This window comes from Molossus molossus, unplaced genomic scaffold, assembly GCF_014108415.1.
Source record: "Molossus molossus isolate mMolMol1 unplaced genomic scaffold, mMolMol1.p scaffold_m16_p_6, whole genome shotgun sequence".
NCBI lineage: Eukaryota > Metazoa > Chordata > Mammalia > Chiroptera > Molossidae > Molossus > Molossus molossus.
Genome location: NW_023425399.1, coordinates 19,626,477 through 19,651,793, shown reverse-complemented (window position 1 = coordinate 19,651,793; position 25,317 = coordinate 19,626,477). Strand labels below are relative to the sequence as shown.

General features: G+C 43.8%; 2 protein-coding genes across 3 annotated transcripts in view; one reads left to right on the top strand and one right to left on the bottom strand.

The window, feature by feature from the left end:
* The window catches only part of CNBD2 (cyclic nucleotide binding domain containing 2), a 65,802-nt gene that overhangs the window by 19,409 nt on the left and 21,076 nt on the right, over positions 1–25,317 (top strand). For both annotated transcript variants that reach the window (XM_036246049.1, XM_036246050.1), the window contains 4 exons: positions 4,179–4,335; positions 4,844–4,995; positions 7,981–8,119; positions 19,696–19,810. In XM_036246049.1, coding sequence (XP_036101942.1) covers positions 4,179–4,335; positions 4,844–4,995; positions 7,981–8,119; positions 19,696–19,810 — 563 coding nt within the window. The remainder of the gene's footprint in view (positions 1–4,178; positions 4,336–4,843; positions 4,996–7,980; positions 8,120–19,695; positions 19,811–25,317) is intronic.
* LOC118619356 (thyrotropin subunit beta-like) lies at positions 5,564–5,980 on the bottom strand. The gene has a single exon (XM_036246052.1). It carries the CDS (start codon positions 5,978–5,980, stop codon positions 5,564–5,566), a length of 417 nt encoding a protein of 138 aa, XP_036101945.1.

The window sequence follows — 25,317 nt, the reverse complement described above, 5'->3', positions numbered from 1 at the left end:
ATTCTTGTGACTTTTTCACCAAAAGAAATCACAGATATTTTCACCTTATTTGTTGCAGATTTTTTGAAAAATAGTTGATCACATCTTCGAAAATGTGGTAGCTATTACTCAGTGCCTAAATATAGACACACACATATTGCTATATCACAAATTTGGGTTTTTGTTAACTATATTTCTGCTGTATTTTATTTTATACATTTAAAATGTTATTCTGTGAAGTCTTCGCCAGATGGTCACAGGGCCCATGGCACAACAAGCACCATGTAAATACCTTGTACTAGAGAAGTTTAAGAGGTGCGTGTGGAAATATTGCTATTTCCAGGACATTCCAATGGCTTGTGGGTGACAGCAGAATATTTTAGGTGAGGCCTGTTTTGAAAATCTAGGATACAATGTCATTATAGGTTTGTGCACCGATATCTTCCTTCATGGAGGTCACAGTCTAGGATATAATCACAACTAACTGTAGATTACGATGCTTTATGAACCATGCAGGATCCTTTCCATAGGTAATAAGCCAGGCGGAGGAGGTTTTTCTCCAGCCGGCTTGACCAAGGGAGTTTCACAGCAGAGGGGGCATTTGAACAGGTAGACTTGACAGGTGGAAGTGTAGACAAGGATGTTCCAGGCAGAGAGGACCATCTGCTTTGTTCTAGCCCAGTGAAGAAGAGCAAGTAACTGCTATCTTTTCTTGTTGTTGTTGTTAATCCTCACCTGAGAATATTTTTCTGTCACTGCTGTCTTAAAGTGAGATTCCCGGGCAGGCAGAAAGGTGTCATGGAAGGAAAAAGAATCATGGAACTACCTTAGCGGGAACCAAACCCGGGTCTCTCCGGACCGCAGGCCGACGCTCTAACCACTGAGCCAAACCGGCCAGGGCGAAGCTCTGGAATTTAATGCCATGTCTGTCCCACTGTGATCTCAGACAAGCCACTTAACGATTCTGAGCCTGGTATCCTCATCAGTGAAATGAGGATGATAAGGATTTTGTACAGGTCAAGAGATGGTGATTGTCATTGCCAGGACCGGGAATTAGCAGATTAGATCGGACCTTTCTAGTTGCAAATGACAGAAAAAGCAGCCCAAGGGAATGCATTGGCGGTTCCTGTATCTGAAAAGTCCTGGGATAGTTTTTCAGTTTCAGGCTCAGTTGGATTTAGGGCTCAGTGTCACCAGGACCCTCTCTGTCTGTCTGTCTGTCTCCATCTCCTGGCACTTCATAGCATATGCTACCTTCTCAGCCAGACCCTCTTCTCACGATGGCGAGATGGTTGCTCCAGCCACCGCTCCAAACTGCCATCCTGGTTTCATTTCAGTCCCTTGGGAAACAGAATAACCCCTTCCAGTCCCTCGAGTCAGAGCCTTGGGATTAGTTGTTTCTGAACCAGGTTGGCTTCACTTAACGCATCAGTGGGCAATGATGCTCTGATTGTCTGAGAATCAAGAAAGGGTGTTCCACCCAAAGCAAAATCAGGGTGCAGTTGGTAGAAAAATGTGACCCGATGCTTGGCAGCAAAAGCAATAGATGTCGCCTGACCGGTGTGGCTCAGTGGTTGAGCATCAACCCATGCACCAAGAGGTTGATTCAATTCCCAGTCAGGGAACATGCCCAGGTTGTGGGCCCCTATCCCCAGTTGGGGGCATGCAGGAGGCGGCCAGTCGATGTTCTCTCTGATCAATATTTCTATCGATCTCTCTCCTGTCCTCTCTCTAAAATCAATAAAGAAGGGAAAAAAACAATATATGTCTACTATAGGAGATTCAGGGTTTTTTTGTTTTTGTTTTATTTTATTTTTTTTATCCTCACCCGAGGACATTTTTCCATTTTTTTGTTCAGGTGGAGTGGGAGGGAGAGAGAGGAAGAGAGAGAGAGAGAAACATCGATGTGAAGGGACACATTGAGTGGCTGCCACCCGCATGACCAACCAGGGCCGGGGACAAACTGCAACCGAAGTACATGCCCTTAGCAGAAACCGAACCCGGGTCTCTCTGGACCGCAGGCCGACGCTACAACCGCTGAGCCAAACCGGCCAGGGCGGAGATTCAGGTTTTTGTGCTGACTCAAGTGTGACTCACTGTGTGATCTTCAAGCAAGCTGTGGGCTCCCCGGGCCCCACTTTTCTCATCCTGAAAATGTAGATTGAGGTAGATGGTCTCTGGGGGTCTTTCTGGCTTCAGCTCTAGGGGTCTACACTTGCATGAACACTGACTGTGCTCTTTTGTCCCCCATGTCTTATTTCCTGGCTGAATATACCTGACTTCTCCCATCTGGTCATTGCCATCTGGGCCATCACCTCTTTCTTACATGACATAGCCTCTGGTTTGTTTTGGAACAAGCCCACAGCCAGAGGGAGCCTGAAGCTACTAACTCCAGCCTAATGCAGTCCTGAGTCCTTCTGTTCTCTGTGCTCTGTCTGCCCCCAGGAATTGGCCATGAGGCCATGAGGCCACTGGGTGCTCTGGAAGCTCAGAAAGGGAGATACTGCTATGGGCTGAGTCAGAGAGGTCTTCCTGGAGGAGGTAGGATCTTAGCTGGACCTTGAGCCCCTAGAAAGAATTTGAATAGGTGGATAAGACAGGAAAGGCCATTTCAGGCAGGGATTGCTGTGTAGACGAATTAATGGAATAAAGGAAGTGACACTTGGCCTGTGCAGAGGGTTGGCTCAGTGAGGAGGGGAAGGAGAATGAGGAGGACCTGCTGAGGGCAGTGCTGAGATTGGAGCTGAGGGACATGGCAGCAGTCTGGAAAATACTGAAGTACTTCTACAAAGACTACTGATTCATCAGACCTTGGCAGAGACTAAAGGGTAGACTGGGTTCCTCATTGCCTTCTGGGTAAAATCCAAACACAGCCCAACTTTTGAATTCCTTGTGATTAGAGAGAGCCAGATTTCTCTTCCACTACTCCCCTGACCTTCTCCCGTCTCCCATTTTCCTCTCTAATGGTGCATTATTCCTTTTAATGTGCCATGCTTCTGGCCACCTGTGTGCCTTTTGACATGGAAGTCCCTCTGCCTAGGATGTTCTTCCATATCTCTATCCACCTGGATGACTCCAGACACTACCCCAAAGCTTTCTCTGGCCTTCCCTAAGCTGGGTTAAATGCCCATTCTGAATTAGCTTGTGTTTACCTCTCTTTAAGCATTTTTAAACCTTATTTACTCCTTACTTGACCATAATTTTGAGAACAAATTCTGTGTCCTTTATCACTGTGCCTGACAGACACAGTTGGCATTTATTTAACTTATATTGAACGAATGAAGGAAATGAATGAATACTGAAAGACGTGATTTGAACTTGCATTTGAAATACAGAAACTTTCCTCTGAGCTTAAGAACTAACTCCCGGCTTTCTGGGGAACTGGGTGCTTCTACTCTAAGGGTTCCCAGTTGGGTAGTGAGTTCTTGAGGATCATAGTAAGACCATTTATCTGTCTCTTTCTAGGCATGCTCATCTGTATTTTACAGACAAGAGAAACTGAAGCTCAGAAAGAGGATACGAGTTGCCCATTGGCACATAGCCAGGGGCAGAACCAGGACTGGAATCCTGGTCTGACTCTAAAGCCAGTGCTCTTTTTTTGTTGTTGTTAATTCTCACTTGAGGATATTTTTCCATTGATTTTTGGAGAGAGTGGAAGGAAGGGAGAGAGAGAGAGAGAGAGGGAGAGAAACATCGATATGGGAGAAACACATCAAATGGTTGTCTCCTGAACAACCCCCACCAGGGCTGGGGATCAAACCTGCAAGCCAGGTTTGTGCCCTTGACCGGGAATCAAACCTGCAAGCCTTCGATTCACGGGCTGATGCTCTAACCGCTGAACCAAACCGGCCAAGGCTATAGCCAACACTCTTAATTATTTAGCTACTCATACATTGCTTTTAGCATTTGTTCATTCATTTATTTCACAACTGTTCATTGAGCATTTACTATGTGCCTAGGCAGACTGACAAAGGCTCTGCTCTCCAGAAGCTTCAATCCAACAGAGGTGGACAACTAGATAAGTGTTAGTGAAGAAGTGGAGCTTGGTAGGGCTGGGACTGGGATCTTCTGAGGTCCTTTCTAGTCCCAGCCTGTGCTTTCATGCTCCAGAGCAAAGACCACAACCAGTCCAGCTCTCCTCCCAGGACGGACCGGGCTCTGTGTTACTACCAGATCACATGGCCATGATCTCTCCCCAGGTTTGGCCGCAGGCGTGTGATCATAAAGAAGGGGATGAAGAGCAACAGCTTTTATTTCATCTACCTGGGCAGAGTCGCAGTAACCGAGGATGAGGATGGCAGCAGTGCCTTCCTAGATCCCCAACCAATGTTGCTGCACAAGGGCGACTGCTTTGGGGTAACAGAGGAAGGGCCTGGCTTCCTGGGGTGGGGTTGGGGTGTGAGAAGATTCCTGCTAGAACCTCTCAGCTAGGCCCAGTCCTGCCTTATACTCTGTGCAAGCCCATGGCCCTGTTGTAGGTCCCAGAGTCTTTATCTGTCAAATGCTGATTGAATTGGACCAAGTGATATCCAAGGCCAGCTTCTTCATTTGGGATGTTTAAGAAGTATGCTCCCTATATAACCCCTTAGAGATTCAGTGACTCCTCAGTGAGGCCTCTCCAGTTTCCTGCCTCTGGCCTGGTCAAGCCTGTTGCTTTTTGTCCCACACGCAGCATATTAAGAGGGAGGAGTGGGCCCACGGAAGGAAGGATGAGCCAGAGCACAGGGCTGGCCTGGGAACCTGCAGTCTGAGAGGAGAGATTTCCAGGGAAGGGGGGAGAGAGAAGCAGGAAAGAGGTATGCAGGGCTGTAAGCAGGAAACTGGAGGTAGCCTCTCACTTGCCTTTGCCCTGTTTACCCGACAGGAAATGGGCCTTCTGAGTTCTTCAGTAAGGAGGGCCACCGTGGTCTGTATGGAAGAAACAGAGTTCTTGGTTGTCGACCAAGAGGATTTCCTTGCTAATAAGCTGGACCAGGAGGTTAAAAAGGATGCTCAGCACCGGTTTGACTTCTTTAGGTAACTCCATCACCAGCCTGCATCTTCTCCCTGGGTGTTTATTAGGTGCCTAACTTGGCCCCAGGCCGCTAGGTGCTTTTCTCTTTGCCTGGAATGTTCTTCAGTACCTACCTCCTACCCAACTTCTCTATCACACTCTTATTATACTTTCAGTCTCAGCTCAAATATCCCTTCCTTGTGGGTTAATAATACTAGAATGGCTAATGTGTATCGAGTGCTTGCCAGGCAACGTTTGTACTCTCTGCCTTATCTAATTTCACATTCAGTCCTATGAGGATATTTTTCTTTTTCTCCCCAGTTTATGGGTAAGGGAAGTAAGGTTCAGGATAGGGATGTCCCAGAATGTCTGATTCAGAAATCTCTGGGCCTCACCACCCCCACCTCACTAACCAACCCTAACCTCACCCCAGAATAGAGAGGGTACCCCTCAACACTTTTTAAAAAATCCTCCCCTGATATACTTTTCCATTGATTTTTGTTGTTGTTGTTGTGAAATATACTGATATAGTATGAGTTTTATTCCAAGCAAACACATTGAACTGAGTTGCAAATTACATTGCTATTGAAGTTAGATAGAAAATCCCACCATGTAGGACTGCTGAGGTTTGGTACAATAGTTTGTCTTGATGACCTCATGTATACAGTCACTATAGTCAGTATTACACTTGCCACACTTACAGCTTACAGCTATAGGATAGGAGAAATAAGGACTAACATGGCGTGGGCATCCTGGTATTTTTACAGTCTTATACATGAAGTCTCTATATGTACAAATATCCTGGGACAGAGCATATTTGGGAAGAAACAGCTTGCCATTGATATCCTGTGTCATACAATATCCAGCACAGATGGTAGTGTTGATGGTTAGGCAATAATCGTACTCTTTCCTTCCGACATGCATCATATACTCAGTTGGAATACAAAAAGATGTTGCTTGTGCACAAGCAAGGCCAGAAAGCATGGACACCAGGAAGATAGCAGTCATGCAGTCTGGATGTGGCTGCTGCTTTAATTCCGTATTTGTAGGACTTCCATTCCGCTTGATTTCAGGCGGTTTTGAATGATGGTTGTTCTGTAGTTTAGTTGTAACTTTGATGTGGTTGTGGGAGGACTCGATACCACGTTTACCTACCCACCATCTTGACCAGAAGTCTTCTCCATTGATTTTTATATAAGAGTTGAAGGGAGGGAGGGAGAGAAACATCAATTCAAGAGAGAGACATCAATTGGTTGTCTCCCAGGGATTGAACCTGCAACCTAAGTATGTGTCGTTGACTAGGAATCGAACCCAAGACCCTTCGGTCTGAGGGCCGACACTCTAACCGTTGAGCCAAACCAGCCAGAGTGCCAGCCCCTCGATCCTTTTATTACACTGTGTTAAAACTGTAATTCTTGGTTACACAATACTTTCTTTCTTTTTTTTTTTTTTTATCCTCACCCGAGGATACTTTTCCATTTTTTTGTACAGAGTGGGAGGGAGAGAGAGGAAGGGAGAGAGAGAGAGAAACATCGACGTGAAGGGACACATCGAGTGGCTGCCACCCCCACGACCAACCAGGGCCGGGGACAAACTGCAACCAAAGTACGTGCCCTTAGCGGGAACCGAACCCGGGTCTCTCCAGACCGCAGGCCGACGCTCTAACCGCTGAGCCAAACTGGCCAGGGCACACAATACTTTCTTTACAGCTGTTTGCTCTATCAGACAGTAAGCAGAATGGGGCAAGGCCACATCTGCCCTTTTCACCATGGCAATCCCTGTGTTGTCAGGGTGCCAGGCACAAACAGGTGCTCATCCAGTTATCTTTAGGGAAGAGTGAAAGTCGAATGAAGCACATGCACTGGCACTGAAAATACAGGTTCTGGGTCGCAGGTTGCAGAGAATCAGGATAGGCAGAGTGTCCCTGGGGACCAGAGCTGAGCGCGTGCTTCATAAAGGGGCTGGAGCCTGACAAAGGGGAATTTAGTCCCCAAGGGAGAAAAGCTCACTTGTTCATACAGTGGGAGAATAGGGCTGGTTTTCCTCCAGTCTCAGCTCTTACACTTATTGGCCATGTGACCCTAGATAAGTCACTTCTCCGAGCATTAGTCTCCTGCTCTGTGAAATGGAGATAATGATTCCTCTCTTCTGGGGTCATTGTAAGGATTGAATGAGATGACCATGGGAGTCTGTGGCCCAGTTCTCCTTCTGTGGTGGCCCCACTTTCCTTTCAGTGTCTCCAGACCCTTCTCTTCTAGACATGGCACCAACTCTGTTCTCCTTTGGTGCTCTGGATGGAAACCCAGTGTCCCCACTGAGGCCTGAGTCACGAGTTCTGAGCTCATAATCTGTTGGAGCTGAGAAAATTTAAGACCATTGGTAGTAGTCCCTTGGGGCCTCATATGAGGGAAGGCAAACACATGTATGTGGTGTGTGAGGTCAGGCAAAGGGGCGGTCACTGTGGTGGGCCTTCAACCACAGGGAACAAAGAGGTGAGTCCAGACACTGCTCCAGGGCTGAGTATTTGAAGCCAATAGGCTATAGGAGATGGGTAGGAATGAACTACCCAAACCAAAGTAGGGCCAGGACTGCTGGGCTTGGAGGTAGAATAGCCAGTGAGCTGAAGTGAGGCCTCCTTACAGTGTTCCTTGAAACAGGAATAGCTTAGTGAGCCACAAGGTTGTAGGCAATGGAGCTGGGGAAAGTCTCCCAGGTGGGGGTGGGGGTACAGAAGCAAGAGACTCCCAGTTACACAGGTGGGTTACACAGGTGTATTTGAAGAGCAGAGGGGCATGGCTGCAGGGGAGGGCCTCGAGAAGAGGGCAGAGGGAGCCAAGGCAATATGCAAGCGGGGATTGGCTACAGGCTAGGTGATTGGAGGGTGTGCGAAATCTTTCAACTCAGGCATTTGCCAGAGCAGGAGAACATGCTCCCTTTCAGGAAATTGCTAAGAGCTGTGCACCTTCAGTGATGGAGGGCAGTGCATTCTAACAGGCTTTTTCCTTCAGGCGGATGAGTCTGTTACATTCTTGGTCTGATGAGAAGCTCTGGAAGCTGGTAACCCTGGGGAAGGTGGAGAAGTTCTTGTATGGGCAGCTGATCTCAAAAGACATTGTCGAATCGTCCTCCGTCATGTTTGTCTGCAGGGTAAGAGGTCCGGGTTGGGGCTGTGAAGCTAGGAAGAGTGTGCCTGTGTCATATCCTATGGCCAGACAGATGGGGCTGAGCACCGTTCTGCCGCACCCGCAATTGGCAGTTGCTGCCTCATTGAGATTTAATTTATATCTTTTCTGATTACTAGTAAGATTAATCATGTTTGTTTACTATCGAAATGTTGTCTTTTGGGAATTGCTTTATGTTTATGTTTATGTTTCTCTTTGGTTAATAATGAAAAGAAAATCTAACATATATTGAGTACTTACTGTGTCCTAGGCTGCGGGCTTCACGTGCTTTATTTCATTTCAGCCTCACAGCAGCACAAGGGAGGTTGGTATTGTCATTAGATATATATTCCCATTTTCAGAGACACAGGAAGGTTAAGTGGCTTGTCCAAGGTCACACATTTGCTGGGGGGCAGAGGCAGGGTTCAAAGCTCTCTTCCTCAGGGGCTGGGATTTGGAATTTGAGTCCACCTTTCTGTCAATTGTTGATTTTGCTCAGATCCTAAGTAGTTAATCATTATTACCATCTTAAGAGCCACCATTTATTATGAGGCTTTTTGCTCTTGTGCCAGGGGTTCAACTAGCATCATTAATTTTTTTGTGTCTATTTTGGAATAGGTAATACATTCACATGGTTCAAAATTCAAAAGGTTCAAAAGAGTGGTAAGTCTCCTTTTCAGAAACTCTTTCCCCTGGCACCCAGTTTCTTACGTGTCTGGCCTGCAAATGCATGTGTATATATTTTTCCTTTTTTTCATAAATGGCATCAAATAACACAAACTGTTCTGCACTTTGCTGTTTCATTTAAGAATATTTCTATCGATTGCTTCATATTAGTACATACAGAACTCATTCGTTATTTTTTCCACCTGTGTAGTATTTTATGGTATGATTGCACTTAAATTTACTTAACCAGATTCCTACTGATGGATATTTAGGTTGTCTCAATCTTTTGTTATTTCCAACAGTGTTTTGATGAATAACCATGTACATACTATCGTTTCACTGTAAATATTCACCAAAACTCTATAAGGAAGATATTATTATCCTACGTTTACAGACAAGAAAGCTAAGACACCTTAAGAAAGGCCACCCAGCCCTGGCCAGTTTGTCTCAACGGTTAGAGCATTGGCCTGCATACCAAAGAGTCTCAGGTTCGATTCTGGTCAAGGGTATGTACCCTGGTTGTGGTTCGGTCCCCAGCCCTGGTTGGGGTCGTGCGGGAGGCAACCAGTCGATGTGTCAATCTCACACTGATGTCTCTTGCCAGCCCTTCCCTTCCTCCCTCCCACTCTACCTGAAGATAAATGGAAAAATATCCTTGGGTAAGGATTAAAAAAAAAAAGAAAAGAAAAGAAAAAAAAAGGCCACCCAGCTAGTAAGTGGCAGAGCCAGCATTCTGCCCCTGAAACTTTTAGTATTTCCAACATATCTATTATCTAAATGTTAAGCAACCACAGACATTTGTCAGGTTTTTGCCAAGGCCATGAGACACTGGTCCAGGCTCGGGAGCGTTACAAAGATGGAAAAGACTGGTTTTCTCACATCTCCTCCACTAGATTTTGAGCATAGACAAAGGAGTCAATGAAACCACCAAGTAATCAATACAAACCCTGTGAGTTATAAGAATTTAGGAGAGAGAAGTCTCTAAAGGCTGGAGGCTTTAAGGAAGGTTTTCTGGAGGAGGTGAGCCTTGACGTATCGGACCATTAGACAGAAGGAGGGGCAGAACTAGTTGTGTGCTGGAGCTGGCTCACAGTGGCCTTCAAGAGCTGATTAAGTTTTTAGGAATTCTGTGAATTGGTAAACACTATTCCCAATAACACTATAATTATAAAAAATTAAATTATATAAACCTATAATTAAGTGTTTTATATTGAAAACAATGCTCTCAATGCTGAACACTCATCATTTTCTAATGATGTTACTGCATTTTAGTATTATCTATGCTCTTGAGGTTACTTATGTCTATTGCAGCTGTATGGCAGAAATATTATATAGTTGTGCACATTTCTTCTCAACTCCACACTCACTGATTTTACTCACATTGGTAGCTTAGAACTGGCCACCGTGGGAGTATTTACACAATGGAAATTGGCAGACAGTTTAAGTCAGTTCTTGATTTATAGCTTGGCTGATTGTCCTAAGAAAACTATAGAGAAAATGTTTATAATGCAGGTTATATTTAATAGTGGGTAGGGTCTGTAACCATTACACTGTAAAGAGAAGAAAACTGAGAAAATATTCTTCTAGTATTGAAAAAGCATTATCTGATTCATCACAGAAATTAGTCATATCATCAATCAATGAACAGTGAAGTTCTGATACACACAGTGATAAAGCTTTTCAATTTAATGAATATAATTTGTAAGAGAGTGAGAAATAGTTTACCAGTAGATTAGAAATTGGATTTAATAATATTAAAGTGATTGGGAAGAGTGGATTGGGATACAAATTCATTTGTCAAATCATGGTTGAAGTGTCACTGTAAATCGATTGGCCATGGACACAAGAGTTCAGCCAAAGTCAACAAAAACATTCTGCGGAAATCGATTGGCAATATGGAACTTTTAAGAAGAGTATGGTATATTTTGTTATTTATAAATTGTATATAACACACCCTTTATAACAGTAAAATATATAGACTTGTGTACATTTTCCTAGAGAGCTAGTTGTTAAACCTAGCAGCACCTAGGATGTGTTTGTGTTATTATCCTGGGTCCAGTTCTAGAGAACACAGTCAAGTCTAGCTAACATAAGCAGAAAGAGATTTATTGCAGGATATTGAATGGCTGACAGATTTACAGGGGGAGGGGAGAGTTGAAGAAACATACTGAGACTGAAAATGATTCCCCAGCAACTCCAGCTCAAAGTCATATTTGGCTGCCACAGGGGCTGCTGCTCCCGCCACGTTCAGGAAGCCACTCACTTCTACAGCCACCGCCTCCACCAACAACACGGATGTCTGGCAGTTCCAAAACTAAGCCCACCCAAGTGCATCAGATTGGTGGAACCTAAATCACACCAGACCCTGAGCTGCAAGGAAGCTTAGGGAATATAGTGTTTGGCTTCCAGCCTCTACACACAAAAGGGGATTGGATGTACAGGAACCGACCCAGTTCAGGGTGGGGATGAAGGTGAGGTCTTTGCCACCTGAGGGGACTAGTGGGAAGCCAAGCTTACAGCAGGGATGTACCTGAGGTTTATACAGGTTTGGAGAATCCTGATGGTCATGTGAGAAGCGATGGGAGAGAGCCTAGGAGAACTGGCAGTGGAGAATATTGAAGACAATCTGAATCACTTACAATTCCTTCTCCTCCCTGATATCTGCTTCGTCTTTCCTAAAATTGTTTTTCCTAAAAATTTCCCTAAAAGATTGGGAAGGAGGAGTAGTGAGGGATGTAAAGTTCAAGACTCCCCCTTTTTTTGGTTAATCCTCACCCAAGGATATTTTTTCCATTAATTTTTAGAGAGAGAGAAAGGGAGGGGGGGCGGGAAGAGAAACATCGATGTGAGAGGGATACATTGATTGGTTGCCTCCTGCACGTGCCTCGAATAGGGATTGAACCTGCAACCTAGATACGTAAGCTTGATTGGGAATCAAACCCATGACACTTCGGTGCGTGGGCTGATTCTCTAACCACTCAGTCACATGGCCAGGGCAAGACTTTCTTAATCAGTAAGATGATTACATGCTGACCAGCAGAAAGTGGGGGATGGTTCTTAATCTGTTTTGGCCTTCATTTCTTCATCTGTAAAATGGGACTAATTTACCTCACAAAGTCTGTAAGGATGAGAGTTTAGCACATACTTACTGAATTAACATTCATCTCTAATCCAGCGGTTCTCAGTGTGTTGCTACTGGATCGGAGGCATCAGAATCACCTGGGAACTCATTAAAAGTGCAAATTCTCAGGCCCACCCAAGAGCTATTAAATCCCAAACTCTGGGAGGTAGGGGGCTCAGTAATCTGTGTTTTCACAAGCCTTTCAGGTGATTCTAATGTACACTAAAGTCGGAGAACCTGTGATTTAAGGGAGGCATTTTCAAATTTTGGTAAGCATGAAAGAACACCTAAGATGCTTCTTAAAAAGACAGATAGATTCCTGCCTCACCACAGAGATTGATTCACTGACTCTGGAAAACTGCATTCTGAATAAGCGAGTGTCACAGGTGCGTCTAATGCACGGGTGCTTGAACTTCGTTCTGAGAAAAATAATACAGACTTCACAAATTCTTCCTGGCCAGCAGATAAGTTTGGTTTGCCCCTTACAGTGTTTTATTAAAAGCTGATTTAATCAGTAAGATGAAGTTTGTATGTAAAAATTCTGATTTCTGGCTTCTTTTGAATATTCAGAAGATCAGGCAACACTAGGCTGTATTCTGGTGTGGCCCTCTGGCTGGAGTTCAGAGCACCTGTCCCTCTAAAGGGTCTACTCTTCTCATTTTTATTTCCCGTCTAGCCAGCTCCAGCTCCTTGAGTGTTTATCTGCTAATGAGACTAGGCTGTCCTGACTCCTGTAGTTTACCCATATTGCCACTAGAGGGCAAATCAGCAGCTGGTGGCTTGGCATCCTTGAGACCCAAGAAAGAACCTGATTTCCTGTTGACATTACAAACATAATTAATGCCCATAATCAACTCATTTTGAACAGTTTATCATTTGGGGACACATGGTGAAATTGTTTTCTCCACAGATATAGATGTGATTAAATACCCATGAGAGGCTTTCTAAAAAGAAATTGTTGGAGTGTTTTTCTCTAGCACCTGCAGTTCCTGGTTGATAAATGTTTGTTGAATGAATATTGAATAAAGCTCCATGCACAATGCCTGGCATATAAAAAGGCTTATTAAATGTTTGCTACCTTCTTCTTCCTCCTCTTTAACAGTAATCTGTCTTGAACCTTAACCCTTCATAATGTGCCTCTTAGAGTTTCTACTAAAAAAGGGTAAGATTTTATAAAGACGTGAAATTTTAAAATGAGATATCTGTCTTACCTATCATATTAGGAAAAATTAAAAGATTATGCAAACCCAGTTGTCAATGTAAAACAAAGATGTATTAAAGGGGTTCTGTTATGCCCTGTCAGAGAGGGTATAAACTGATCTAACATTTCTAGAGTGCAGTTTGAAAACATGCATACCTTGCCCTAGCTGGTTTGGTTCAGTGGTTGGAGCATTGGCCTGGGAAGGAAGGAAGGAAGGAAGGGAGGGAGAGAGGGAGGGAGGGAGGGAGGGAGGAAACATGCATACCTTTTGGAATTAACCCCAAGGAAAAAATAAAAAATGTGTATTTATTTAGGTAAACCAGCTTCAGCGGCAATTATAAACAATCCTCAAGCTTCAGTGGAATAACTAACAAAGATTTATTCCTTTAACCCACTACTTGATCATAGCAGGCCAGCTGGTTTTGCTTCCTATGGTCACTCAGGAACCCAGGCCACTGGAAACTCTATCTTGACCCATGCTTTCATGCACAATAGGACGGGGGAAGGGAATGTTGAGAATCAAGCACTGGCTTTTAAACTTTCCACCTAGAGTATCACAAGTCACTTTGCTAACAGAAATTGGCCAAAGCAAGTAAGAAGGCCACGCCTAATTCAAAGTACAATCCTGCCATGTACCTGAGAGAAATCAAGTATTTGTGAACTGCCTAACAACCACTCTAGGCATTAAGATGTAAGGACAACAAAACCACCTGAAATCAAGCTGAATGGAAGTCCTACAACTACGAAATTAAAGAAGTTGCATCGAGACTGGTAGGAGGGGCGGAGGTGTGACGGGCTGGTCCCACACCCACATTTGGTGGATAAAAATTAGGAGGATACCTTGACTGGGAAGGTCCTCCCAGAGGACTGAGGGGTCTCCGTCCCACACTAGGCGCCCAGCTCAGGGTTCCAGTGCCAGGAAGAGATGTCCCGTAACTTCTGGCTGGAAAAACCAGCAGGAGCTGAGGCTGAGAGAGGCTGGAGCCCCAGGCAGCTCCTCTTAAAGGGCTCGCACACGGACTTACTCGGACTGGCACACTCCAGGCTCCAGTGTGGGGGGAGGCAGCTTGAAAGGCACCAGAGACATACAGGGAAGAACTGAGCTGTTTGGCACTGGAGCGAGGGCTGGAGAGTCAGCTTTCTCTTGGACAGACGTGCTGTCAGAGGCCTTTGTTCCTTTGGTGAGCCCTTCCCTGGGGCGGCAGACAGCTGCCACATCTGGGACTCCAGCAACCTGGCTCACACTGGTAGCCCCGCCCTGGTGACTCCCTGAGGCCCTGCCCCACCCAACTTTTAGGCCCACCCAAGCTGTTGCCAGTTGCTTTACAATAGGATTGGCCTGTCTTGGATCCTGCTTCAGGTTTTCCTAAATTCTTTCAAACAAGCAGCATCTAGTCTCAGCTAGCACCATACCTCTCGTTAAGCAATACATAGAAACAAACACAGGGAGGCAGCCAAAATGAGACAAAGAAACAGGTCCCAAATGAAAGAACAGAACAGAACCCCAGGAAAAAGAACTAAGTGAAATGGAGATAAGCAACCTAACAGATACTGAGTTCAAAACACTGCTTATAAGGATGCTCAAAGGACTTAGTGAGAACCTCAGTGAACTTAGTGAGGATCTCAAGAGCATAAAAAAGGACCAGTCAAAAATGAAGGAGGCACTAACTGAAATAAAGAATAATTTACACAGGTCTTCCGGTCAAGATGGTGGCGTAGGTAAACGCGGTATCGCGTCCTCCCACAACCACATCAAAGTTACAACTAAACTACAGAACAACCATCATTCAAAACCGCCTGAAATCAAGCTGAATGGAAGTCGTACAACTACGGAACTAAGGAAAAAAAAAAAAGCAGCTACATCCAGACCGGTAGGAGGGGCGGCGGCGCGAGGGGGAGCGGCGGCGGAGCGCGCAGCGGCGAGACGGGCTGGTCCCACACCCAAGCGTAGTGGATAAAAATCAGGAGGATCCCGCGGCTGGGAAGGTCCTTCCTGAGGACTGAGGGGTCCCCGTCCCACACCAGGTGTCCCGTTCAGGGCTCCAGTGCCAGGAAGAGAAGTCCCCATAACTTCTGGCTGGAAAAACCAGCGGAAACTGAGGCTCAGGGAAGCTGAAGTGGCTGGAGCCCCAGGCAGCTCCTTAAAGGGCCCGCGCATGGACTTATCCGACTCTCTCCCTCTAAGCTCGGAGGGGAGGCAGCTCGAGGGGCACCAGAGACACACAGGGAAGAACTGAGCTGTTTGGCACTGGAGCGAGAGCTGGAGAGGGGGCTTCCTCGGGGACAAACGTGCTGTCAGAGGCCTTTGTTCCTTTGGTGAGCCCTTCCCGGGGGCGGCAGACAGAAGCCATATCTGGGACTCCAGCAACCTGGCTCACACTCTTAGCCCCGCCCTGCTGACTCCCTGAGGCCCCGCCCCGCCCGACACAACTTTCAAGCTGTTGCCACTTGCTTAACCATAGGATTGGCTGGTCTTGGATCCTGCTTCAGGTTTTTCCTAAATTCTTTCAAACGAGCAGCACCGGGTCTCAGCGAGCCCCATACCTCTCATTAAGTAATACACAGAAACAAACACAGGGAGGCAGCCAAAATGAGGATACAAAGAAACAGGTCCCAAATGAAAGAACAGAACAAAACCCCAAGAAAAGAACTAAGCGAAAGGGAGATCAGCAACCTAACAGATACTGAGTTCAAAATACTGCTTATAAGGATGCTCAATGAACTTAGTGAGAACCTCAGTGAACTTAGGGAGGGCATCAAGAGCATAAAAAAGTACCAGTTAGAAATCATGGATACACAGTTAGAATTAAAGGAGGCATTAACTGAAATAAAGAATAATTTACACAGCTTCAATAATAGAGTATGTAGATCCAAGGAGCAAACCATCGATTTGGAATATAAGGAAGCAAAAAATCCCCAATCAGAAGAGCAAAAAGAAAAAAGAATCCAAAAAAATGAGGATAGAGTAAGGAGCCTCTGGGATAACTTCAAGCGTGCCAACATTCGCATCTTGGGGGTGCCCGAAGGAGAAGAGAGAGAACAAGAAATCGAAAACCTGTTTGAAACAATAATGGCAGAAAACTTTCCTAACTTGGTGAAGGAAACAGACATACAAGTCCAGGAAGCACAGAGAGTCCCAAACAAGATGAACCCCAAGAGGCCCACACCAAGACACATCATCATCAAAATGCAAAAGGTTCAAGACAAAGAGAGAATCTTAAAAGCAGCAAGAGAAAGGCAGCTAGTTACCTACAAGGGAGTACCCATTAGGCTGTCAGCTGATTTCTCAAAAGAAACTTTGCAGGCCAGAAGGGAGTGGCAAGAAATATTCAGAGTGATGAAAACCAAGAACCTACAACCAAAATTACTCTATCCTGCAAAGCTGTCATTTAGAATCGATGGACATACAAAAACTTTCCCAGACAAGAAAAAGTTAAAGGAGTTCATCACCACCAAACCGTTATTATATGAAATGATGAAGGGTCTTTTTGAAGAAAAAGATAAAATGTATGAACAAACAAAATGGCAATGAATACATATCTATCAACAATGGAATCTACAAACAAAATGAACAGGAAGAACAGAAACATTCTCATAGATACAGAGAACATTTTATTGGTTGCCAGTTGGGAAGGGGGTTGGGGGAATGGGTGAAAAAGGTGAAGGGATTAAGAAGCACAAACTCATTGCTAGACTGACAAACCTCAAAGGGAAAGGGGTTGGGGGGGGTGGGAAGAAATAAACCAAAGAACTTATATGCATAACCAATGGACACAGACAATAGTGTGGGAAAAGGTGGGAGGGGGGCGGGAGTGGGGAGGAGGGGGTCAATGGGGGAAAAATGTGGAACATCTGTAATACATTTTACATCCAACAATAAAGATTTGGAAAAAAAAAAAAAAAAAAAAAAAAAAAAAGAATAATTTACACAGATTCAGTAGTAGAGTAGGTAAAGCCAAGAAGCAAACCATCGATTTGGAATATAAGGAAGCAAAAAACACCCAATCAGAACAGCAAAAAAGAAAAAGAATCCAAAAAAATGAGGATAGTGTAAGGAGCCTCTGGGAAAACTTCAAGCGTGTCAACATTTGCATCTTGGGGGTGCCAGAAGGAGAAGAAAGAGAACAAGAAATTGAAAACCTATTTGAAACAATATGGCAGAAAACTTCCCTAACTTGGTAAAGGAAACAGACGTACAAGTCCAGGAAGCACAGAGTCCCAAACAAGATGAACTCCAAGAGGCCCACACCAAGACACATCATCATCAAAATGCAAAAAGGTTCAAGACAAAGAGAGAATCTTAAAAGCAGCAAGAGAAAAGCAGTTAGTTACCTACATGGAAGTTCCCATAAGGCTGTCAGCTGATTTCTCAGGCCAGAAGGGAGTGGCAAGAAATATTCAGAGTGATGCAAAGCAAGAACCTACAACCAAGTTTACTCTATCCTGCAAAGCTATCATTTAGAATCGATGGCCATATAAAGAGTTTCCCAGACAAGAAAAAGCCAAAGGAGTTCATCACCACCAAACCATTAATATATGAAATGTTGAAGGGTCTTCTTGAAGAAAAAGGTAAAAAATATGAACAAACAAAATGGCAATGAATACCTATCTATCGACAATGGAATCTACAAACAAAATGAACAAGCAGAACAGAAACATTCTCTTAGATACAGAGGAATTTTGTTGGTTGCCAGATGGGAGGGGGTTGGGGGAATGGGTGAAAAAGGTGAAGGGATTAAGAAGTACAAATTGGTTGTTAGACTGACAAAGCTCAAAGGGAAGGGGGATTAAGGGGTGGGGAGAAATAAACCAAAGAACTTATATGTATATATGCATAACCAATGGATACAGACAACAGTGTGGGGAAAGGCAGGAGAGGGGTGGGAATGGGGGAGGAGGGGGTCAATGGGGGAAAAATGAGGAACATCTGTAATATATTCAACAATAAAAATAAATTTAAAAAAAAAGGTGTATGGACAAGATTGTCAATTAAAGTTGCTGACCACTGAAAGTCACAGAAACCCACCTGCAGTGGCTTAATTAATAAGGAATTTTTCTCATGGAGTAAAGTCTAGGTTTAAGCAATCCAGGGCTAGAAGAGCTGTTCTAGGAAGGCCTCCAGAACCCAGGCCCCTTCTAGTTTCTACTTTCATCATCCACAGCTTATGGCTTTCAGTATGGCTATTCCACCTCCAGCCATCACATCTGAGTTTCAAGCGAAGGGAAGGGGGAAGGACAACCATAGTTTCCTATTTTATCCACCAGTCTTCCACTTATGTCTCATTAGCCAGAACTGCATCATTGCCACGCCCACTGCTGGAGAGTTTGGGAAGGTGACAAGTTGTTTTAACTGGGGATTTTGCTATCCTGAACAAACTCAGAGTTATATACAATACTGACAAATTAGAAACAAACTAAATATTGATCTTCAAAAATATTTTCTTGAGGTGTAACATATATGCAATAAAGAACTCAAATCTAAACTTTACAGCTTGGTAAAGTTTTATATATGTATTCACCTGAGTAAGCATCACCCAATCAAGATAGAGTACATTTCCAGCACCTCAGAAGGCTCCCTTGTGCCCTTTCCCGGACAAAGCCCCGCTATGGTAACCACTCTCCTGACCTGTCTCCACAGATTACTTTTACATGTCCTTGAACTTCATATAAATGGAATCTTTGTGTCTGACTTCTTTTGCTCATTTGAATATTTGTTATTTTTAATTGTATACAAATTCTGACATACCTAGAATAATATGAAATCACTAGAAGCAAAAATATACAACTATATTGCTTGGCATGAAAAGATATCCTTGATATATTGTTTTTATTTTATTTTGATATATTGAGTTTTTTAAAAGGTTACAAAAGTCTGTTTACATAAATGGGGCTCATTTATGAAAGATAGTATATGCTTAGAGAGAAAAGTTTGACACAATATGCACCAAAATGTTATTGTTATTTCTGGGTGTTAAGATTCACTTTCTCTGTGTTCTGTTTGGTTTGAATTTTTTTAAGTGTTAAATTTGGAATAATTATAATTTTATAGAAAAGTTTCAAGAACAGTACAAAGAACTTCTGTAGTACCTTAACCTTCATCAGTTGTTAACATTTGCCACATGTACTTTAATACATGGGTTTTTTTTTCCTTCCGGAATCACTTGAGAGTTAAGTATCAGTCATCATACTTATTTACCCCTGTACACTTACATGATTATTTTCTGAGATAAGAAATTAATCACAGAATACTGATCAAAATCTGGGAATTTAACAGTGATATAATATGTACTCTAGAGTTTATAATCAATTTTATCAAATGTCCCAATAGCATCCTCAATGATTTTTCTCCAGTGCCAGCATTGTTATTAATTCTCAAGCTTCTTTAGCTATTTGAATTTTTTATAAGTATATAACATTTCATTTAAAAAAAAAGAAAAAGGACCCAGAACTACTTGTATTGAGCAAGTAAAACAAAATGGAGTGAGACATAATACAGAGAGCTTATTTTCAAAGTGTGGCCTGCCTGGAGCCCTCCAGGTTAAACTTCTGGTTTTATGTCCCTTGATGCATACAGGGCAGCTGTGAAGTCCTGCGGCTATTGGACCTTGGGGCCTCCCCTTTCTACTACAAGTGGATCTGGCAGCATCTGGAGCTGATAGATGACAGAGCTCTGAAAACCAACCTCAAAGGTAAGCTGCTGTCCACATCTGGCAGCTGGCTGCACAGCAGGGGGCACCTGGTCCCATCCTGTTGCCTGTTCCCAGTTCATAGAGTCTTAGAAATCTAGAGCTAGAAGGGCCTGGCAGGATGTCTGGTTTGATTCTTTCTTCTACCAGCTGTGGAAACCTACAAGGCCAGCTTAGCCAGGTTAGGCTCTGGCCCACCTCTCCCACTCCTTTTCAGCGTTTCCTCTTTGCTTCAGGTTCCCCCAGGGAGAGAGGGTAGGGGGTGGGGGTGGGTGAGCTTGGAGTTAGAGCTGGTGTGAATCCCACTGGTTAGCTGGGTGACTTTGGTGAGTTACTAAGCCTCTGGGCCTAGTTTCTTTGGGTATCATGGTAGTGTTGTGGTTAAGAGCATAAACCCAGGAGCCAAACTGCTTGTGTTTGAATCCAGGGTCTGTCTCTTACCAGCTGTGTGATTCTAGACAAGTCACTCAGTATCCCTGTGTAACCAGACCCTCAGTCTGTAGAATGTGAATGGTGGTCCTTACTTCGTAGACTTGTTATGAAATTAAGCAGATGACTATATAAAGCTTGCAGAATAGTACTTGGATGCATTAGTATGTAGTATATGTTTGTTGTCATTATCACACAGATTACTAAGGAAGGCTAAGTGAGATCATGTATGCACAGGGCCTGGTAGGTGCTGAATAAATGTCAGATCTCTATGTCAATTTCTTTTCCACTGCCAATCCACCAGAGAAAAAGCTGTATCCCACCAATTTTCTTCCTTTTTTTTTTTTTTTAATCCTCACCTGAGGACATTTTTCCATTTTTTTTTTTTTCAGATAGAGTGGGAGGGAGAGAGAGGAAAAGAGAGAGAGAGAAACATCGACATGAAAGGGTCACATGGAGTGGCTGCCACTCATATGACCCAACCAGGGCCGGGAACAAACTGCAACCGAGGTATGTGCCCTTAGCGGGAACCGAACCCGGGTCTCTCTGGACCTCAGGCCAATGCCCTAAACGCTGAGCCAAACTGGCTAGGGCTTGTTCTTTTTCAGGATTGTTTTGTCTATTTGAGGTCCCTTGAGATTCCTTATAAATTTTAGGATGGGTTTTTCTATTTCTGCAAAAAAGTCACTGGGATTTTCATAGGAATTGCATTAAATCTGTAGATTGCTTTGGGTAGGATTGGCTTCCAATCTGTGAACATAGGATGATTTCCATTTATTATGTCTTCTCTAATTTCTTTCAGCAGTGTTTTGTAGTTTTTATTGTCCATGTCTTTCTTTTCCTTGGTTAAGTCAGTTCCTAAGTATTTTATCGTTTTGATACTATTGTAAATGGAATTAAAAAAATAAATTTATTTTCAGATTGTTCATTGTTAGCATATAGAAATGCAACTGACTTTTGTGTTGACTTTGTATTCTGCTATTTTGCTGAATTTTTTTATTAGTTTTAACAGTTTTATCATGGAATCTTTAGGGTTTTCTACACAAATTTTAATATGTTGTTTTTTCATAGACTTTAGTTCAAAATACTTTTAAATTTCCCTTTGGATTTCTTAAAAGAACAGAACCCATTGACCCATTGAATGTTTAAAATGGTGTTATTTAGTTTCCAAATATTTGGAGGATTATCCAGCTATTATTTTTGTTCGTGATTTAGAAGAGAACATACTTTGTATGATCTGAATCTTTATATATCTATTGGAACTTGTTTCATGGATCAGAATATAGTCTATTGGCAAATGTTCCATTTGCATTTGGAAATGGGTGCAGTGTTCTAAGAATGCCAATTAGGTCAAGTTGGTTGATAGTGTTCAAGACATCTATGCTCTTATTTCTGTGTACTTTCTTTATTAAGTATTAATATAGAGAGTTAAAATCTCTAACTACAATTATAGATATGTTTTCCTCCTTGCAGTTCTACCAATTTTGCTTCATGTATTTTGTTTTTTGTTTTTTTTTTATTTTTATCCTCACCCGAGGACATTTTTCCATTTTTTGTTCAGGTAGAGTGGGAGGGAGAGAGAGGAACAGAGAGAGAGAGAGAAACATCGACGTGAAGGGACACATCGAGTGGCTGCCACCTGCACAACCGACCAGGGCCAGGGACAAACTGCAACCAAGGTACGTGCCCTTAGCGGGAACCGAACCCGGGTCTCTCAGGACCACAGGCCGACGCTCTAACCGCTGAGCCAAACCGGCCAGGGCGCTTCATGTATTTTGAAGCTCTCTTATTAGGTGCTTTGACTTTAGGATTGAATTCTTGCTTATTGTGAAATGAACTTCTATCCCTGGTAATATTCTTTGCTTTATTATTTATTTATTAAATATGTTTTTATTGATTTTTTAGCGACAGAGGAAGGGAGAGAGAGACATAGAAACATCAATAAGAGAAACATCTATCGGCTGCCTCCATCACACCCTCTACTGGGGATCGAGCCCACAACCTGGGCATGTGCCCTGACTGGAAATCCAACTGGGACATCTGAGTCCATGGGATGATGCTCAATCCACTGGGCCACACCGGTCAGGCAATATTCTTTTTTTGGCAGGGGGAGGGGGAGGGCGCCTGCTTTGAACTCTAATTTTTTCTTTCTTTTTTTTTTTTTTTTTTATCCTCATTCGAGGACATTTTTCCATTTTTTGTACAGACAGAGTGGGAGGGAGAGAGAGGGAAACATCGATGTGAAAGGGACACATCGAGTGGCTGCCACCCGCACGACCAACCAGGGCCGGGGACAAACTGCAACCGAGGTACATGCCCTTAGCGGGAACCGAACCCGGGTCTCTCCGGACCGCAGGCGGACGTTCTAACCGCTGAGCCAAACCGGCCAGGGCTGAACTCTAATTTTTTCAAAGTAAACGCTTTAGGACCCACGGGACACTCAGCTAAGAGCATCAAGGGGGTGCCAAGAGGCTAGGGGCGGGGACAGGGGGTGGCTCACCTCATGTGCTGGACTGCCCTCCTGCTCCCAAGATCCAATTATAAGCTTTTTTTTTTAAGTCTTGGTGACATTTTATTTATTTATTTACATTTTTTTTTTTTATTGAGTTTAGAGAGAGGAAGGGAGTGGGAGAGAGAGAGAAACAGATGAGAGAGAACATCAATTGGCCGCCTCCTGCATGCCGCCCACTGGGGATTGGGCCCACAACCTGGGCATATGCCCTGACTGGGAATTGAACGAGCGGCCTCCTGGTGCATGGGTTGATGCTCAATCACTGAGCCACACCGGCCAGGCCAACTATGAGCTTTTTAATGTAGCAACTTCAATATACTGGGCAATATTCTTTACTTTAAAACCCACTTTCAGCCCTGGCCAGTTTGGCTCAGCGGTTAAAGCGTCAGCCTGCGGTTCACAGAGACCCAGGTTCGGTTCCCGCTAAGGGCATGTACCTTGGCTGCAGTTTGTCCCCGGCCCTGGTTGGGTCAGGGTCGTGCGGGTGGTGGCCACTCGATGTGTCCCTTTCACATCGATGTTTCTCTCTCTCTTCTACTCTCTCCCTCCCGCTCTATCTGAATAAAAAATGGAAAAATGTCCTCGGGTGAGGATAAAAAAATAATAATTAAAAACAAAACAAAAAAAAACCCACTTTCAGTATTTTCAAGATAAAATACTAAAAGACAGCATATAGTTGGGTCTTGCTTTCTTATTTTTATTTTGTTAATCCTCATCCAAGTATATTTTTCCATTGATTTTTAGAGAGAGTAGAAGGAAGAGAGAAAGAGAGAGAACATCAACGTGAGAGACACACATTGATTGGTTGCCTCCTGCATGTGCCCCCATTGGGCTGGGGATTGAACCTGCAACCCAGGTATGAGCCCTTGACTGGGAATCAAACCCACAACCCTTTGGTGAGCAGGTTGATGCTCTAACCACTGAGGCACATTGGCCAGGGCTGGATCCTGCTTTTTCAATCCATTCTGACAATCTCTGCCTTTTTATTGACAATTAAATTTACATTTAATGTTATTATTGATTATGGTTGGATTTAAATCTACCATCCTGCTATTTGTTGTCTGTTTGACCCATCTGTTCTCCATCTGTTCTTTATTCCCCTTGTCCTTTTGATTTTTCTTCTTTCTTTTGGATTAGTTATTTTGTATGATTCCATTTTATTTTATTTTCAACTTGAGAGGGAAACATAGATCGGTTGCCTCTCATATGCGCACTAGTGGACTGGGGATGGAACCCACAACCTGGGTATGTACCTGGACCAGGAATCAAGCCCATGACCCTTTGGTGCATGGGAGGATGCTCCAACTAGCTGAGCCACACTGTCAAGGGCTGTGGTTACCATTTATTTTTTTAAATCCTCACCCGAGGATATTTTTTCTATTTATCTTTAGATAGAGTGAGAAAGAAGGAGAGAGAAAAACATGGACGTGAGAGGGACACATCGACTGGTTGCCTCCTGCATGATCCCAACCAGGGCTGGAGATGAACCACAACTGAGGTATGTGCCCTTGACCAGAACTGAACCTGTGACTCTTTGATCCGGGGGTCAACACTCTAACCACTGAGCCAAACCAGCTAGGGCTGTGGTTACCATTTTTGATGTTCTTCATTTGTTTGTGTAGATTCAATTTTCCAAAGTACCATTTTCTTCTGCCTGAAGTATATACTTTAACATTTCTTATAGTTCAGGTCAGCTGATGATGAATTTTATTTATTTATTTATTTATTTATTTATTTATTTATTTATTTTTAATCATCAGAAAGATTGGGAGGAAGAGAGAAACATCGATGAGAGAGAACATCTGTTGACTGCCTCCTGCATGCCCCCTACTGGGGATTGGGCCTACAATCTGGGCATGTGCCCTGACTGGGAATTGAACTGTTGACCTCTTGGTGCATGGGTCGACACTCCACCAGTGAGCTAAACTGGCCCGACATCTACAGAGCTGTTTTAGGACAGGGCAACTTGCTTCCCTGGGAGTGAGAGAAAGCAACACAGAGTATGTCCGAGGCAGAAGCTACAATCTTTTAAACCTAATCCTAAGTGACATCCTAATCCAAAGTCACTTTTGCTGTATTCTGTTTGTTAGAATCAAGTCCAACCCACACTTAATGGGAGGATATCACGCAATGTGTGGATACCAGGAGATGTGGGGATCATTGGGGGCCATCTTAGAGGCTGCCTAACATTGTTGGTTTCCTAACATGATACATATGCTGTTCAGTACTCTGCTGAGACTGAATGGGGAGCCTTGGAAGATCAGAGTTCTTTCTTGCAGCTCTCTCCTCCCTGGTGCTCTGCTCTGTGAACTCTAGCTTCTGTGTTCTCCCCCAAGCCTCAATTCAGAGAGATCACTTGGGTTTCCCTTCTCTGTACCATGTCCCAGAAAAATCTCCAGGCAATAAACTGGGGCAATAGTAGGGCTCACTCCCTTTGTTTTCTGTCTTTCAAAACTGTGGCCTGATGGCCAATGTCTGGAAAACCATCCCCCCACCCCCATACATTTAGTCTGATGATATTTTGGTAGTTTCAGGCAGGAAAGTAAATTTGGCTGGAACCAGAAGTCTA